Here is a 20,330-nt window from a genome sequence, read left to right as displayed (position 1 = left end):
AAGCCCTACTGTTACACAGCTGAATACTACCTTCTTTCAGCCCAGGATCTAGGAGTGGTGATAGGCAGGAATGTGATTAAGCCTGTGCTCTGTAAGAGTCTGTTAGATTAGAGAAAATATTCTGCTTTTAGCTTCATCCCTGAAAGCAGATAAAGTCTTTAGACCAAAACAATATCTTATTGCTTTAAAAAAGTTGAAAACCATGGTTCTAGACTTTTAATAAAAAAGGCTTTAGTGGCTTAACAATATAGCTATTTCTGTGAAAATGTTAGAGAGAGAAATAGTCCAGTAAGATTTTTATGACAAAATTGACCATTATAATTAACCAAATTTATACAGAACCTTAAATATGAAGATCATGATGAGCATACATCCATCTAGACAGATTTTGAGAAGTAGAATCCAACTGTATATTTGCTATTATTTAAAAGTCGAATTTTTTTAGGAGCTAACTTATAGAACTGTTATGCTGTAGCACCTAGCACGATGCCTTAAAAGACGAAGCTATATTATCATATTAAAAATATAAATTTAATAGCAGTATACATATTCTTGGAGGGTATTTCTTCTATTAAGCCTAAATAAATTGAGACTAGGCAAGTGCCCCAAAGGAATTTTGGCCAGAGACAAATAGATAATCACATTTTAGAAACATGAGTGTGTGTAATTTGAAAATTTATCATTATGTTTTTATTCTAATAAAGTTGAATTTTTCTTTAGAAAGAGGATACTAATCAAGATATAAATATATCAGAAAAAAGTATAGGGAAACTTCTATTGTTTTGTTATATTAGGGAATGTTCTTTTAAAAATTTTATTTTAGTTTATCTATTTTCTATTTTGTGAATCAAATTCCTTTGTGAATTCTTTATTCATTAAGTCTGCATATGTGGTATGTATACTGATGGTTAGCTGGTTCATGCAGGAGCAAAAACAAAACAAAAACAAAATAACACAAAACAAAACAAACATGCCTGCATGATAGAGATCAAATTTATTGTAATGATAGCTAAATGAATGCTTTGGTAAAGACACATTTTAATGCATGTATAAATGATTTCAAGCAAAACAGAAGTTTTAGCAGAGGGACAAATTTGCATATAAACGCTTATTTTAATAAACAAATATAGGATTTTGATGCAAAAGCCTGTGTCCTAAAACTTAAACCAAACCAGAGGCCTTAAATACATATAATTCAAATCACAAAAAAATCTGATTCTTTTTCTAATCTTGTAAAATAGTATTTTTTCCTGGTGAAGTCTATGTTAAATCAAAGCATATGGAATTTAAATAGAACACTAGACAGCTTCAGTCAGTAAACCATGAGGTATTAAAATCTTTACCCTGTTTGCCACACACTTTTCTTTCAGTTTACTGATAGTGATGGGGAGTGTGTGTGAGGAAGGTGTTATGTTGCCAACAACTGTTAAATAGAGATAGTAATAGACTGGTAAGATTTTAATGACAAAATTATATTACATTGATTAGGACTCACCTGTTAGCCTTAACTTGAAGAGTCTTTATATTTGAGAGAATAACAAACATCTCACTTTCACCAAAAATGGAAAAAAGAAGAGAAAGAAAGGAAGGAAGGAAGGAAGGAAGGAAGGAAGGAAGGAAGGAAGGAAGGAAGGAAGAGAAAGAAAAGAAAGAAAGAAAGAAAGAAAGAAAGAAAGAAAGAAAGAAAGAAAGAAAGAAAGAAAGAAAGAAAGAGAAAGAAAGGAAGGAAGGAAGGAAAGGAAAGAAAGAAAGAAAGAAAGAAAGAAAGAAAAAGAAAAGGAGGAATGGAAGGGAAGGAAGAGGAGAGGAGAGAAGAGGAGAGGAAAAAGAAAAGAAAAGGAAAAAAAGGAGAGAGAGGCAGAGGGAAGAAGGAAGAAAAGGAAAGAAAAAAAGATCATTGTCTTATATAATGCATAAGAAATAGACATAGATATGATACCGATCTGATAATATATTTACAAGTTGAAAATGTGAATGTCATTCGGTATTGGAGAAAAATCTGTTGTTAATTTTTGGAATAAAATGATAGCCATTCGACTATTTATTTTAGCAAGCTTTTATTTCATCTTTCTTTTAAGGACCCCAAGAGTAAAAAAAGTTAACATTGAGTTTTTTATTTTATTTTATTTTATATAAAACATTTCATAGACATGGGGCTGAGGTTGAGGGAGTGGGGTGGAGGTTGGGAATCAGCTTTCCTGTTGTTATTCTATTGTCCTGCAAACCAAACCGGGCAGTTCGAAACCATTACAGCATTGGCAACATTCACAAGATGGGTGTAAATAGATATTGTGTACATGTGTTTAACTTGAAAAACAGATAAATGCTTTTAATATGAATCTATAATATGACAGTCCCAGTGCAAAATACATTTTATATGTCAAAACAAAGAAAAAAGCTAAAACTAAAAGTTAGAAAGTCCAGAAATTACAATAAAATGTCATTTTATCTGCTTACTTTCACCATACAAATATGGAAATATTTTTTGCTATCAAAGAGCAAAGAATTAATAAACATAATGAAAATATAATTGTAAATACATTTCTTATAGTATTTTAAGGGAAAATCATATTTAATCAATAATGTGTATCCAAAACTAATTACAGCTGTCTGTCTGTCTGTCTGTCTCTATCCAATTCATCTAACCTTTTCGTCCTCCCTCCCCAAAACTTGATTAAGCAATATTTCATGAGAATATTCCACATTTCAGTTTCTTATTAATTGCAATTGCCTTTATCAATGGTTCATATAGAAAAGCAGTGTTTTCTATATACATAGAACCCTCTTAATATTAAAATGTGGCTAGGCACTGGGACACTTACAAAAACAGCTATTCAAGTTTATATAATCACAGGGTGATAACCATTTTCTACTTCATTAGAGAGACAAGAGCAGGACTTTCCTCCTAGGGCAATGCATCCATCGGGTTTTGGAATTTAAAATGAATGTGAATGAGTAATAGCAAAAGACTATTATTATCTTTTCCTAGAATTTTTATGGTTTCTTTTCTCTTCATAACCCTTCCCATCATGATTAAAAATGCTAAATATCATGCAAGTTTTATTGTTCTACCCTCAAATAATCTTTTATTTGTTTCACTTTCATTTTACTGTTTTGTTTTTTTTTAAGTACTACTGGCATGTTCTGTTGGGGGTTCATTAAAAGAACTGTATTTATACCTTTTATACATTCATATGCATGGACAGAAATATATAATAAATTATTAAATGATATTTACAAACATGTGCACACATGCTAATAGCATATAACCATGGGGTAAGTTAAGAACCACTTGCTGAAACGAAAATTTTAAATCATTTTGTAATGAAATTATAACAGTATCACAACCCCCTAATTTCCTTGTGGCTGTTAATTGCTAACTGGATGATATTAGCTGTGAAAATTATATAATCTTTCTTGAGACTCAAAAAGAATTTCACAATATAAAAATATTTTAAATATCAATACATTACTTTCTTCTAGAACTCTGTATCATGCTCATCAAAGCAATATAACCCCAAAGCATGTGTCATCAGTAAGATTACTTTAGAAGATGATTTCAGTAACATGAATAGAGTTGAAATGTATAGACTCAAATCTCAGTGTGCATGTCACCAGTCTGTTCATGTTGAGTATGGTGCAAAATGATTAATTCTTTTTAATTGAGAGAATACATTTACAACATATGAATCTTTTCAGGTAAATAGTTTTCAAATTAATTATTTAAAATGCTTCCCTGGTTATATTTTTTTTAACATCTCATTTACATCATTTTGATCATTTTAATTTTTTTCAATTACTTTTTATTTTAGTATAATAAAAGGTAGAGTATATGGAGTTATAATTCTTAATTTTAAATGTTTCAGCTAAAATTCCTGCCAAAATGCATTCACTTACTAAGCTGCTGAGTCGTTGAGCTGGTATTCAGATGATCTTTCAAAGCAAGCCTGAATTCCTGGGTCTCTCCATAGCCTTTTTATTACCTCAGCCAGTTCAGGAGTCATGCGACCATCTTCCAGGGTATTTTCCAACACACAAAGTTGTTGTCTGTCTTCCTATGGTAATGTTATTTGTGAGAAGGATAAAAATGTGTTTTTATTTGGAATCATATATATAGTATTTCAATTGGATGATTTTTATCTTATTTCTTTAGGTAATAATTCCATTGAACATCTATCAATATATCTCAACCTTAATAGGACTAAAGTTCCTTATAGTAGCTAGATGATGTCCAGAAGAGTTTTCCATTGCAAAAACTATGAAAAGTTATATGGAGAAATTAGGATATATTGGTATATATCACTAACTTCAGAATATGATGTCAAAAAAGTTAGCAATGCTTTAGTGTAAGTCCATTGAGCTCTCAGAGGGTCAAACTGCTAGTAAAAGGGTAATGAATATGATCTAAACTGACACATTGTCTTTCTTTGATCATGGCTATATTTTTTCCCAGGAAATAAAAATACCAAGTAATAGAGTAAAATGGAAAATAAAGCTCAATACTCTAAAACTCCAGTTTAAAAAATTAATATACAATATGATTTATCATTATGTACTCATAATCATATATTTTCATTTCTTAATAAGTACTTGTAATATTTTGATTCACACGAAGTTTTGAACATCCATGTAGATGTTGTTAATTGCATGTCTTTGGAACAAATCAATAGGGTAGAAGTCAAGCTCACTAAAAAAAAAAGAGAAAAGGGAGAATAAATAAAGAAAAGAAAGCAAACGTCATTTTAGTCCTGATGATATGTTTGGAACTGACAAGAGCAGAAAGAAATGAAAATATATTGAATAAATAATATAGTTTATAGTGTATTTAAACTAATAATCAAAACAGTTTTATGGCAAAAAAAATAAAGATTAAGAATTTGAGTTTCAGAATAATTATTGACCATAATATTAGACCAGGCAAATGAAGAAGCCTAGGCCCATATTCTGGTTGTCAGACTACAAAGCTTAACTTTTTCCTACATATATTATTATATTTACAAGACAATTTGCACATGCGATATCTCACACAATTCTTACAACAGTCACATAGACATTATATTATTTCAATTTTACCAATGAGAAATCTAAAACTAGGAGATTAATTTGCCAAACCAGTAAACACAATAAGCATCACAAGAGTAACACCTAAATATCTTTTGTGCAATGTCAGGTTGCTACCAATGAAATATGTCAAAAAAGAACTTGTCGCTTTTCTGACACAATTTAATTCATTATTATTTTAAATTGTGACAGGTTTATTTCACTGTTTTATTGAAAATCTGCTCTTTGCATGAACAACTAAAGGTATGTCTCTCAGTGTTAGAGGTTCTGTTAAGACTAAAAATCATATTTCGCCTTTCTTCACATTCAGATTTAATTGCCAAACCAAATTGATAAAATGACCATTAGGGCAAAAATTTTAAATAGCTCTAATCAAAGGCTTGATTTTTAATTTTTTCATCAGCACAGGGTTAATTTTAAAACCTTCTTCCAGATTAGCTGGATGTGAGAAAGAACTGCAAAACCAGCGAAATATGATCGAGTTACTTTTGTTGGCATCATCTCATTCGCCTCTTTCCACTATTAAAATGTCATTTAGGAGCAATGATGCAATGAAATAGGTGCCCAAACAGTTTTGTCCCTAAACGGAAAAAATTACGACTTGTTAGTATATTTTTACAAACCAAGCTAATATACTTTCATTCCTCTTTAAAGTTTTCTATTTTTAATTTAAATACATTTTGTTTGTATAAATATTATGAATATAATCTCACCTTGAACATTTAAATGTCATTAAGTCTTCTTTCACTAACATTTCAATCCTAGTACTTTCCTCTAAATGCAAGCAAGCCTATCAGTTTGGTTTTTTCTTTCGAGATTTTTATTTTTTAGTTTATTGCATTCATAGGTGAGGTTGACAGTGGTGATTTTCAAATCAGGCAGCAAAATATAACATGTAAGGTACTTCTTAAAAAATGCTGATACCAGAACCTCAACCAAACAAAATGAATTAGAATCTATGGGCATCGGGTTCTGCAAAGATATTTTTAAAAAAAACCTCCCAAGGGAGTCAGATGTGCAGCCTAAGTTGAGAATCTCTCTGGCAATATACAGTTTTTTGTTTATTTGTTTTGTTTTACCATAAATAATATCTTATTGTATGTACTACATTTCATTTCTTGAAGTTCTCCCACAGTTATTAAAAGACTAACGTGGTAATTTAAAGAATTAAAATTTATGTGTTTAATGGGGTAGGCCTACCAATTAAATTTGAATTTTAAAAATATATAACATCAAAACTAACAAGTAGTATAGGTAGTTGTCTCCTCCAAACAGCCAAATTGATTGAAAACTGAACTCCTACTGCTTATCTTACTCTTATAGTTTAAAAAACTCCAGTAATTTTCCATCAAACTCAAAAGAAAACCCAAATCCCTTTTCTGTTGCTCACAAGGCTCTATATGTTTTGACTCCTGTCTTACTTTTCACTCCTATTTCCTTCTCTTTCCATCTCTGTTCCTCTCTCTCTTTCTTCAAGAAGCGCTGGACTCCTTACTGTTTCTTGAACTCACCAAGCCCCTACTTCAGAGCATTCGAATGTCTGTCTGTTTCCTTTATGTCTTTCCTGTCTCTCACTTCCTACTTCATTCAGGTCTCTTCCCAAATATCTGCTGCTCAGGGGTGCCATCCACAGGCACCCATCCTTCCATTTTTTATCTAGCCCCTTACCTTTCTTGATTTTTTTTTCATAGTACTTACTACTTATGTAGTACATATTTCTTTATTTTCTAACTTTTATATTAGACTGTAAGCACTTGAAGGAGATTTTATTTATTTTGTTCATTTCTATATCCTTAAGGTTGCAAACAGAACCTAATACATAATACATGTTCTTGAAATGTTCTTGAAATATTGTTGAATGAGTAAATCAATAAAATAAATATGCTAATTAGCTCATACCATGGGTTCTAGAGAAACTTTAAGGGATCTCCAATCATTTTCCACACTTTTCAAAAAGCTCCAAGGGGAGTTGAGTGGCATCCTGAAGAAATTTTATTTCCTTATAATTTATTTGGAAAAGCTTGGGAATTGTGGCGATTCTAGAATGGCTCATTTTAAGTTGCATAGTTTTGGAACTGTGTTGCTTAGAAAGCTAAATATATATTTTCTCTACAAGTTACCCAAAACTTCATCATTAATATTAAGAACCTCAGGTGGTCCTAGAACTTCATGAAACTCATTCTGAACCGTAGAGTCATATTTCTAAAAATTTCAGAAAATATATATCAAAGGAAGGAAAGGATATCTTAACCTAGTAATTTGAGGAAAATGCCGATTTAAAAATGCCATGTTTGATGTAACAGATTTTCAGAGCCTTTGAATACTAATATTGTTTACAAATTTTCAAGAAGCTATAATACTATGTATGTTTGTATCCCAGACTGATTTAATCACAAAACTTTTTTTATAGAACGTCTTGAGGAATTAATATTCTTTGGTTTAGGTTTGAGGATTCATTTTGTAGGGTGCTATGTAAAAGATAATCACAAAAACACCCAAATTGTGTTATAAAAGTGTTATAACTTTCAGCAGTCTTTTATGTTGGTCTAGTGGATGTTTTAGGTGTTCTAAAATAGAATATAATAATATTCAGAGAAGATAAATAGAAATTTACTAAGTGCCTTCTTTATGCCCCCTCGTTTCTTCAGTTTTACTCTTTATGATCTCTATAGTGATGAAATTATTCTATCAAATATTAAACCAAGTAAGAACAAGCCCCTTTTAAACTACAGATCCTATCTCTCTCCTACTCCTCAGCTATCATTTCAGAAATTGTCTTTAAACCATTTCCATATCCTCTTCTCATTTCTTAACACACTTCATTACATTCTGTATCCAAAACTCATTGAAACCTCTCTCATTAAATTCCCAATGATATGTATATTATTAAATCTAATAGATTCTTTTAAATATACTTCATTCTTGACCTCTTAAGACCTTTCAGGATCTAACCTATTTAGAACACTTCTCTTGAATTCTGTGATTCTATACACTTCTGGTTTTGCTCTTACTATTCTATCTTTTCCTTCAAGCTTTCCTGTTATCCTTTAGTGACCAGAATATTTGGAGTTTTTCGACACTGAGACCTAAGTCTCTATTCTCCTTAATGCCCTTCTTAAACCAAGAACTGTCCCATCTACTTCTTTAATATAAATTATATGCCATAGTGTAATGGTATGCCAATAACGCCAAGATTTAGATCTCTACCTGAAATATCTCTTTTGAACTTCAAGTGCACTTTTCAACTGCTTACACATGTGACGATCTCACAGAACTTACACATTTTTCACAGAACTCAACATTTTCAAAATTAGACTAATTAGTTCTCCCGCAACCATATGTCATAATTACTTGTTCAATATAATCTTTCTTCTTTGAAGGTAACCACTATTTTCATCTCATTTACTGTTGATTCTTCAGTATAACTCCAGTGTTCAGAAAGATGTCTGCCATAAAATAATAGTTTAATAAAAATATTTTTAATGATAAATGTGTAGACTTCAATACATAAATTTTAGTGAGCCTACGTTCAAGGAGATTAATGAAAAGTAATAATACCCAATATTTACTGGGAGCTTACATTATGCAGTACAGTACTTGCCTAGGGAGAAGCACTCTAAAGGAAGCCAGGAAAAGTGGATTTTGCTCTCAACTCCAGAATTTAAGGGAGGCCCAGTTGCTAATCCTCTTTGGCCCTTATTTTTCACATCTTTAAGTAAGAGGGTTATACCAGGTTGTCTTTTAAGGGCCAGTTTAAAATCCTAGATTCTTAGGAAAAGCCAGAGTCAAGTAATAACTGACCTAGCCTTAAATAAAAACATGATGACTAAGTCATAGAGTGATGCAGAACAAAACGATATTGGTGTTCAATTTCTGCAAGTTCTCCTATTACACGTGAGAGAAAAACTGTAACCCAGAGAAGTAGGTGACTTACTGGAGCCAAGCTGTGGGGACAGCTAAAATTGGAAGGAGAGCATAGCACAACTCCTGATTCTACAAACTGTTTGCCCTAAGAACATTGCCATGCTCTTTGTCAGAAAGTGGCAGAACGAAATAAGATTTACCATGTCCTTTAAAATTAGCAGCATGATGTTCCTCAAACAAAACAAAACAAAACAAAACAAAATTAAAAGTAGAAATACCATATGATCCAGCAGTTTCACTTCTGGGTAGCTATTAAAAAAAAATTCTAATTGGGAAAGATGCATACATATTTATGTTCATTGCAGCATTATTCACAATAGCCAAGATATAGAAGTGGCTATAAATGAATGGATAAAGAAATTGTCTCTCTCTCTCTCTCTCTCTCTCTCTCTCTCTCTCTCTCTCTTTCTCTCTTCCTCTTCTTCTCTCCGACACACACACACACACACACACACTGGAATATTATTCAACCATAAAAAGAATGAAATCTTGTTATTTGTCACAAGGATGGACCTAGAGGGTAGTATGCTAAGTAAAATAAATTGTAGAAAGACAAATCAGTTATGATTTCACTTACATGGGGGGATAGGTGAAAGAGGTGAAGGGAAATAAGATGTACAAACTTCCACTTATAAAATAAATCATAGGAATATAATGTACACCTTAGAGAATAGAATCAATAAGACCTTAATAACTTTGTACAGTGACAGTTGGTTACTAAATTACGGTGATTACTTCATAAGGTATGTAAATGTTGAATAACTATACCGTACACCTGAAACTCATATAATATTGTATTTCAACTATACTTTAAGAAAAAAAAAATTAGTAACATGAAAGAGATACTTTTCCTAATGGCTTCCAATGGTCATTTACATGATCTAAACTACTGGTAAATTGGGGGAGAGAAAAGTACAAATGTCACTTTTTTCTCTGTACTTACTGTACTGTTCCTCTCTATTATTCTTGTTAGTATCTCAAGGTATCTAAGAATTACACTGGAAACAATTCAACTGACATTTGGATAAAAGAAGTGGCTCCTGGCTGGGAATACAGAAGTGGGTAAGTTCTTCCTATGAATTGTACACAATTACTCTTTTTTGGAGGAGTGTGCCTAACTATTGTTCTTTAGATAATAGTAAATGTATTATTTGTCAATTAAATGGTTTTATATGCTTTCATATAAGCTGTTTTAAAGCAAGTGGATTTTAAATGTATTTTAACAAAAAATATAAAATATAAAGTAGAAGAAAAATGAAGTTATTTAGTTGCTGCCTTATAAACAAAACTATGATTACTTGAGTATATTTATTATAGAAACATTTTATTTAAGCACACAATTTTGAATTTTTTAAAATTAACATTACAAAATAATTTCTCTGAGCCACACTTTGTAATTAACATTGAACAATAATAATTGTAGTGTTTTTATTAAAAGTAATGTCTTCATGAAATGACTCATAATTAATCTAAGAAAATAAATGTAGAGATACTGCAGTTTGAGATTATAAAATAAACTATTGTATTTAGCAAATATAAGCATTATTTTTTTCTAATATAGTGTATTATTTGTTATTAGGTTTGACTCCCAGGAACAGTTAATGTTGAATAAGATTATAACACACAGTTAAAAATGATTTTCATTATTAGGAAATCTTACACTAAACAGAATTAATGTTTTCAAAATTCATATTTTATATTTCTAAGTTTTTGGTATAAATTAGTACTAATTTATTGTCTTACTGTTTTATGGCTGAAACTCCATTGTAGGACCTAAACCAGTCATTATTTGCATACTTACTGCACTTCTGGGATTTACATAATCAATCCCAAGGGTAGTCATGGCTTTCACAATAGCTAGGATGGATTGCAATGTATTACTATAAATTACTGCTTTGAACTCCATGCATTCTTGCTCACTGTAACCATTCTTATGGATGATCCTATAATTTAAACATGAAAAGCATTGGTGAATTGAACAATTGATTTTTAGTAATATTAAAACACATCAATAATAATTTGCTTGAATAAAATTACAGTATATATTTGTTTAAAAAAGAAGAATTTCTCCATACATATATGCTAAAACAACAATTTTCTGGCTTTTGGATTTTTATCATTAGGGTTTAATACAATATTTTCTTTCTGAACTCCTCATGCCAAATATAGAGGACTTAGGATTTGCTCTAGATAAACCATTATTAAAAATAGATAAATAATGAGCATTTTACTTATAAAGCTTAATCTTTTCAAGAGAAAAATTTCCAGATTCCCAGAACCAAGTTGCATACGTAATTCTGAAACTTCTTATGGTGTTTACAGCATGATGCCCAGAGGAAGTAAAGTAATTTAGTCTAAGATTCATGTCTTTTCCTTCCACTTAAGACATGATGGAAAATAGGAGTGCCTGCTTTCTATTTTCAGCATTAACAAAGGCTAAAAAAAGGCACCTTTTTTTTTTTTAATGTAGGTAATAGCTACTGTTAAATCCTTTGTCACTTTTCCATCTGTGTGCATGCCACTGAGTGCTCAGAGTTGAAATGCCCAGGCATTTTATTGGCTGAACTCTCCCTTCCACTTATTGAATCAGAACTCAAAGTTTTACTAACGGTTTTAGAATAACAGATTAAAATCAATTTACCTAATAAAAGTAAATATTTTCGCATATGATAATTACTTTATTATATCTTAGTTGCATAATGTTATTTTGTCCCTTTCTGTTGTTTTTTTCTTATTGTTTTTGAAGTGCTTTGTGTTCCTTAGGCATCATTGTGGAAGTCATGGTGCTAATGATTTGGTTAAAGCCACACGCATAGAGGCTTTAGCACAGGGAGACAAAGAGCACAGTAAAGGCGATACCTATATCTATTCTTTATTTTTAATATTTTATTGCTAATAATTGCTGCATTTATACTATAAATATGGCCATAATTTTCTGTAATAAACAATTAAATAACTTAAACGAATAAACTAAATAGACAATTAAACGCAGTAGATAAAAATGCAGTAAATGTCTTTTTGGGTAGATCAGAAATAAGTTTATTAAAGATATCCCAGTTCTTTGTCAAGATTTAAAATTGGAAAATTATTTCAATTGTTAAAATAGCAGTTATAAATAAACTTGAAGGCATATAGGTTCTGATCCCTGTCTTTTCTCTACAGGATAAGGAAACATGTATCACAAAGCAAAATGACAAAAGCAGACTTTAAAAAATCCATTTGTGTGGGACTTTAGCATTGTTTCTCTAGGGGCTGCATAAACATATTTCGGTGAAGCAGAGCTCTTTTCCTGCAAGTTGATTCCTAGTTCTGTTCAAATTAACGCATTTTCTATAAAATATTGCATTATGCACTGAACAAAATGAATAAATTATACAAGTCCCTCTTTTCCAAAAACATATCTACTAGAGTTCCACTGTCCAATATAATAGCCACTAGACACATTCATTAAAATGAAATAATTATTAAAAATTCAGTTCTATCACACTAGCCATATTTCAAGTGCTTAATAGCCATATGTGGCTAGGAGCTACCATAGTAGAGAGCACAAATATATAAACTTCTTATCATTGCAGAAAGTTGTATTGGAGAGTACCGGATTATAGGAAGATAAAGCCTATAATCTGATTTTTTTTTTTTTTTAGATGAGGCAACCCTTGGTTGACCTCACAGATTGCAAGGACCTTGTCAGTTTGCAATCCCTTATTTTTTATTTCATTTTTTATGCCTACAGTACCTGATCTTCCTAGGTGGTCTCCCATCCAAGTACTAACTAGGCCCGACCCTGCTTAGCTTCCGAGATCAGGTAGGATCGGGCTTGTTCAGGGTTGCGTGGCCGTAGGCTACGACCTGATTTTTTGTACAGTGTGATAATGTATCGCAACAACATCTGCAAGTGGTAAACTCTATTGGGAGTAGTTATAAGGGATCAAGGGAGACTGCTTGGGAGAAGTGATGATCAGTTAATTTTTCTAGGATAAATAGTTATTTCCAATTAGTCAAAAGGAATAAGAACATTCTGGGCAGAAGAATGAGTACAAGCAAATATAATGCTCACAATTATCAAGCTTCAAATATGTGCCACTCACATTTTAAGTGCTTTATTTGTCTATTCTCATTTTTTTTTTTGCAACAAGCTATTTCAAGTAAATAAAATTATCACCTACGTTTTACAGGTAAGAAACGTAGGCATAGATTCATTAAGCAGCTACCCTTAACTTATTCAGTTAGTGCATGGTACAGCTGGACAACAAATGAAGTCTGATTTTAAAGTCTATAATTTTAGCCACTAAACTATACTGCCTTCCATTGCATACTTGTGCATAAAACTATAAATTCAGCATTTTTGAAGCAGAAATTAAGAAATTGGAAATTACGGGATATTAGGATGATAAGATAGGCAAGAGCTAAATTCTGATGTGTCTTATGTACTATGGCAAAGAGTTTGATCTTGATAGTATAAGTGAAAAATTCAATTCAGGAAAGAGATATAGTCATTTTTTAAAGGGATCAGTTGGTGGCAGTGTGAATAATGCCATGGAAGGAAGAGGAGTAGGGTAGAAGCTACTTAGCAAGCTCCTATATTAATCCAGGTCAGGAATGCTGAGGTTTTGAACTAAGACAGTGACTATAAAAAAAATTAACATGTTTGGAGACATAATTTGTCTAGATGTAGCATAAACTGGTGAGACAGTGAGGGGTCAGCATAAATACGCCTAGATCTATTACTTTAGGGGCTGGTGTTGCTGTAATTCATTTAGGGAAAAAGAAGCCAGATGGTGAAACAAATTTAATGTTGTTTATTCTGACAGGGACAATCCATAGAATATAGAGTAGATATATCTGCTTTCTTAGTTTAGACAAAGTATCCGAGTTTAAAAGAAATATTCTTGATAGTCCACTTGAAGATAATAGTAAAAATCACTGGACTCTAGCAGTTTTCATCTGATGGCAGAGTAGAGTAAACTGAGGCAAGGACCTAGTACATTAGTGTCACCAACATTTAAGACATAGTCAAAGAATCAGGGAGTAAAGCAGAGAGTTAGTAGGTGAACTGGGAGAGAGAGTTATCCTAGAAGCCAGGCTAAAGTGTTAAGAGAGAAAAGCCCAATGAAGTCAAATGTAATTAAAATAAAGACTTATGCACACTTCATAAGAAATGGCAATTCAGATATCATAATGGATGTTCATAAGGGCAATTTCTGTGAGATGCTAGAGGCAAGAATGATGTAAATGTTTGAAGAGTAATTGGAAAATGAAGAGTAAAGAGAGCTATTCTTTATAGAGACTCTGAGAAAAGGAAGGCAAAATGGGGCAGAACCAGGTAACTCATTTTTTAGTAACAGAAGTAATACTTGCTCATTGTAGAAAATGTGAAAAGCCTAACAATATTCAAAATGAAGGTAGGTGCAATGTAACTCTAAATGCCACTATTGAGAGTAAATTTCTTCGAACATGATATATATTCTTCCATTTGAAAACATTATTTTGTCATAGTTGAGATAAAAATGAATATACAGTTTTGTGTCTTGTTTTTTTCAGTTAAATATTTTCATTAAAATTTTCTCATATAAATATATTAAAAACTTGTAATGAATGCAAAATATTGTAACTAAAAGGTGAATAATCCTCCAACTTCACACTCTATCTATGTTTTATTTTAATTTAAAGTACTTTATTCTATCTTGTATTTCATTATTTGAAGTAAGATTGATATAAATCTCTTTGTGCATAAATTTTCATATTTTCATATTTATATTATTTTACTTTAATATAAAATTTGTTTTTCAAATTTATTTTATCATTTAAAAATTCTCAAAAATGTATTCAAAAGATCAATAATTATTCTCTCAGCTTACTGTGTACATTATGAAAATTATTTCTATAAATTTGCTATAACAATTTTACAAGTAGCAATGAGAAATATACATTTCTCAAATGCTTACCCTTATTGGGTAATATTATTTTGAAATTATTATTTGATAATTTGCTAATAGCTCATTATTGCTTTAATTTTTTTATATTAGTGAGGTTAAACTAAAAAATATATATATTAATAGAAATTTGAATTTTGTCTTTTGTGAACTATCTGTTCATATAGTCTCCTCACACTTATATATATTGTATAGCTTATTGTTTTTCTTTAACAATCTGCAGTTCTTTATATATTAAGATAGTCAATTATTTATCTATTATATTTATTATAGATTTTTTCTAGTTTTCTATTTTCTTAAATTTTATTTATGGTTTAAGATATTTAAAAGTTTTAATTTGTATATAGCCAAATAATTAGTCATTTCTTTCCTTACTGCAGTTAACCTCTTAGAGAATGGAGAGGTAAAAAGGATAAGAGAGATTCAAGCATGATCATAACCTGAAAGGAAAGAACTCATGACCAGTGGTAATGCTATCTAAGGGAATGTGAGATGACTTGTGTGCAAAGATGGAGTTGAGAACGCAAAAGCAGTACGATTAGTGATCAGAATAAAGTTTTGTTCTTCAAAAACAGGAGGAAAAGTAAAAAATTTAGTTGCAGATATAAGTGAGAGAATTCAAAAGTGGGGCTTAAATATTGGTTGATATGGTCGATATTATTACCTAGAAAGAAGAAAAAAGCACTGGTTTAGATTGTAAATAGGCAATTTCATCATTGTCTGGGATCATTCCCTGATATGATATGTTCCAACGAACAAGATTCTTGAACATATAATTTAAAATAAGTTCAAAACGACTACTTCTTCTGCTATAGCAACAATTGTTCTTTAAAATTCTCTAGCAGTGACAGAGCCATGAGTTTTCACGTATTTATTTCCACTTATCAGTTGCCATTTTATTCATTTAGACATTTCATTCTTGAATTACAGCACTTTTGTGTTATCTCCTTATTAAGAAATTCAGGTCTAGTTATTTCATTATAAAAAGAAAAAGATAGAAGAAGTAAATGCAAAAATAAATTTAAATTCATGGTAATAATTACTTTAAATATGCATTTTATTCCCAGGTAAGCAAAATGTCATTAGCTTAAAAATATTTCCTCCTAAATTTAAATGGATCATTGACATATTTTAAAATGCTTACGGTTTATGACCACAATATTAAAGCCCTATATTATACTCAGATTAATATATTTAAAACATAATTGCTTTTAATATCCATCTCAAGAGGCAAAATTTAAAAGTAGAAATTATGATATTACTCATCCATTTCTGCTAAAAGATGGGAAGAATATTTGCACAGAAATCGTGATAGCTCTGCTACTATCTATGATTTAATCTATCAATTAGATGTCCCAAAGTATTTAATAATGGTCAAATAGATGGAGAGACATCAAATATCAAACATTTAACATAGTATGTACTTACTTCATTTGTTTAACAATAGTACTTTTTCCTGACTCTCCTGCTCCTGCAAAAGAAAGATAGGTGTCATCAATTGATACCTATTAAACTCATAAAGATATTAAAACCTTTGACCATCACTGTCTCATGGGTAAATCTTTAATAGACACCTCTTCTATGTAAAGAAGGAGAGTAATATCTGTGAAGTCTTGAAAGGTAATTGGTGTATACTTTGCAGGATAGCAGAAGAAAAAACCTATTTATATTGATGATAGATCAAGATAAAGGTTGGCCTCAAAGTAGAGAGTATATTTTAAAGCAAGAATTATATATCATCAGGAAAAAAATCCTAATATTATATTTGAACATATTTTGGAAAGATTATATCTCTTGGGTTTGCAACCCAAGGAAATGATCCCAACTTTATAGCTTCTAGATCACTCTCATTCTCCCAGAATGTCTCTGCATATGTCCTATTTGATTAAATAGCAAAAAACAAAAACAAACAAAACAGAACAAAACAAAAACCAAAAAGTAAGAAATAACTTTTTATTTTCAAAACTGTTCAAAGACTGTTTTAATTGAAGCTCGAGCTCTTGTCTTTATCAGCATGTTAACATTGCTACAGGCATTTCTCTTCTGTTTAAACAAACAAACAAACAAACAAAGGTTGCTAATTACAGTAACCAAACCTGAAGAGGCTACAGATAAGCTGTATTTTAAACAATAGAATAAATGCAATGGTCCACACAGGATTTATATAAGGATATTTAAAATTATTGGTAGAATAATGATGGCCCTCATGTTAAAGGAGACTAAAACTGAATATTACTCTTGAGAGTGAAAATGATGAGATAATTTGATTAAAATTACTACAATATATAGGTTATGGATAGAATATAAAAACAAACTTTTTAGTTTTTACTTATCTATGAGTCCTAGTCATGTGAGGGATGGGGGGAAGGAGCAAATTCAGGCAACTTGAAATTTGAAAGTTCTGGTTGTATAGATGGGAAAAAAAGCAGGGAGTCACCAAAAGTTGGTAAAGCATGATATTACAAATTCATTTATAAAATTTTTTATATAGAATCACTAATAAATCATTAAAACGTTGAAGAATACTCAGTATTTTATAATTGATACAAAATCATACATTTTACAATGTGTTCTCAGGTTACCACTAACATTTATCAATTATTTATGGATATAATGTTGACCAACGGCCTGATCTAAATTGTTAATGAGTAAATATTTGATCTTCTCATATTGACATCTGTATCATTAAGAGAAGCAAAAGCTTGATATATTACTGACAGTTTCAGAAACTCAGTCACAGGACATTTTCAAAGTCTCAGTGTGCCTGTTAATTTTGGACAGATTTAGCACAACTAAGGCAACTTTAAAAAAATCCTAAGAAAAATACAAATTTTTAAAATAATAGACATAGAAATATTTCTTGCCAGCATGGTAGTTAACTGCCTTGTTTTACCAAAACTAATATGATATTTTTTGTAAGCAAAAGTAGTATGACTTTTGGTAACCTTGAATCTCAGAATTTTATTCAAATTATATCAAATATATATTGAATGTACACTATTTAAATTTTCAACCTGCTGCCACCCACTTTATCTTCATTTCCCTACTCTACATTTTTATTTTTCACTTCTCTTATTCTACAAACTCACAAATTATTCCCATATTGTTTTTAATTTTTTCTGTGTGTCTTTCATCACTGTAAGTCAGGGGCCTTTGTCTATTTTCTTCACTGATATATTTGTAGCACCTAGAAGAGTGAATCTCATTGAAAGAATCGAGGTCATTAACTCATATTTCATCCTTCACGGTGGCCAAGACATGGAAATAACCTAAGTGCCCTTCGATAGATGATTGATTAAAGAAAAGATGTGGTACATATATCCAATAAAATATTACACAGCCATAAGAAAATATGAAATACTGCCATTTGTGACAACATGGATGGATTTTGAGATTATCATGCTAAGTGAAATAAGTCAGACAGAAAAAGTTGAGAATGACATAATTTCACTTATATATGAGATAAAAAACTGAAAGCAACAAATTAACAAGACAGAGACTCATAGACACATACAACAGTTTAGTGGTTACCAGAGAGAAAGGGAGGAGGGGAGGAGGCAAATATGGGTAAAGGGGGCCCAATATATGGTGATGAAAGGAAATTTAACTTTGGATGGAGAACATAAAATGCAATTTACATATGATATATTACTGAATTGTAAACTTGAAACCTATATAATTTTATTAACTAACATCACCCCCAATAAATGCAATAAAAAATTAAACTTGTGTTTTAAAAATAACATTGCGTCCTCTGTATTATATGTCATTTTTTTCACACTGAAATGTTTCTTCCTGATTTGCAATGTTTTCTTAAGCTGTGATGAGTTATTACTACACTTACATTTAATTCTGCTTCACATAAAATTTGTTTTATCTCAGGTATATCTAAATGTATATAGTTTCTGCAGTTATCTGAAACAGCTGCCTATGATATTGAGAAAATCAGAGTAGTAAAACCATCAAAACTAATAGTTCATTGCTTGGTGATGATATGTAGATTATCCTTCTTGGATAAACCTCCAGCAAACTTCTTTTTATGGTTTTATTCTAGTATGGTCTGTACCACACATTGTACAATTTGAAAACAAATTGGGAAACACAAAATCAACCATAGCAGTTTGTTAATTTAATCACATTTTGTTAACACAATCAAACAGAAACTGACAAATTGGGCATAACCATCTCATTTAATAGAGGCTACTGTGTCCAAGAATAAAATATTTGAGAATAAAATAAGAATCACATTAAAATATCATCTTACCAGTTTTCATAAGACACCTGGCTATAGCATTTTGCCTTGCTGAGCATTACTTATTTGGGAGAGTGGCGAAAGCAAATCAATGAGCTTTGCATAATATCTTGGTTTTGGTTTTAGATAATTTGCTGTTTTTCACCAGGCTGTGCATCACTTTGAAATAAAAATTATCCAATAAGACTATAAAACTGTTCTTGGTAATTTTTATTGTAAACTGTCTAATAATAAAAGTGGACATTAAAATTGTAGCATCATCTGGTATATGTATCATGGACATATATTGTATCAATGAGGAATCACTATGGATACATTCAAAATTCTAAATAATTACAACCAAATTTCATTATATTCATTTTGTATTATTGACTAAACAAAAATTTATCATAAATTTTGAGGGTAAGCGACTTTTTGACTGTGTTAGAGACCTAATATACATTCAGAATGGTCTTCTACACTTCATAAATATGGCTAACTGATAACCATACTGATGACACCTGGAAAGTTTCCAAAATTATTTCTGAGGCTAGAGAGTATATTATTATATAATTCTTCTTTTTAATTTAGCAGGTTATTCATGATGTGCCTTAAGTCAGCAGAATAATCAATCATTTTTAAAAATAGCTTATATTTTTTTGTGAAACAAAATATTTCCTTTGGAAGACTTTACAGAAGTTACCTGGATCATTTCTTGTTTTATGTACTGACTTCTGTCTTCTAGCACTAACAGAAAAATTCCTGAAGAAAGCCAGTTTCTCCAAAACCTCATTTATTACTTGTAACTCCATTGCAAAGCTATTTCAGAAGTAAATCATTGAGTCCCATTTTCACAAAGTTTCTAGGGCTTAATTTATAAACCCATTCCATTTTTGTAAGATTAGATCATGTTACTGTGCCAAATATAGACAGCAAAACGACATGTTCACATGGGCTGAGGGCATCCTGAAATAATTTCTTCCTTCCAAACTGTAGTAATCACTAAAATTATTTTCTGGGTCAAGGGGTTCCAAAGCACTTTTAACAAATTATACATTTATTTCTTTGAAGTAGATAATGTTTCAAGTAAATATTTAAATTTACATTTAACTCATACTTTAATACTTTTAAATTATTTTATTCTTAATAAGAATAAATTAGAGAATATATTATATATATAT

The 20,330-nt window shown here is 30.7% G+C and overlaps 1 protein-coding gene and 1 pseudogene across 1 annotated transcript in view; both read right to left on the bottom strand.

Moving 5' to 3' along the window:
- Positions 1–20,330, bottom strand: part of GNAT3 (G protein subunit alpha transducin 3) — a 47,418-nt gene that overhangs the window by 15,099 nt on the left and 11,989 nt on the right. The window contains exons 2-4 of the mRNA XM_006925741.1: positions 16,347–16,389; positions 10,787–10,928; positions 3,898–4,055 (exon numbers count right to left, since the gene is read on the bottom strand). Of these exons, the coding sequence (XP_006925803.1) occupies positions 3,898–4,055; positions 10,787–10,928; positions 16,347–16,389 (343 nt within the window). The remainder of the gene's footprint in view (positions 1–3,897; positions 4,056–10,786; positions 10,929–16,346; positions 16,390–20,330) is intronic.
- On the bottom strand, positions 12,710–12,828 carry LOC112474061 (annotated as a pseudogene).

This window comes from Pteropus alecto, unplaced genomic scaffold (genome assembly GCF_000325575.1).
Source record: "Pteropus alecto unplaced genomic scaffold, ASM32557v1 scaffold69, whole genome shotgun sequence".
NCBI lineage: Eukaryota > Metazoa > Chordata > Mammalia > Chiroptera > Pteropodidae > Pteropus > Pteropus alecto.
The sequence above is the reverse complement of the archived record's forward strand: the minus strand, read 5'-3'. Positions and strand labels throughout refer to the sequence as shown.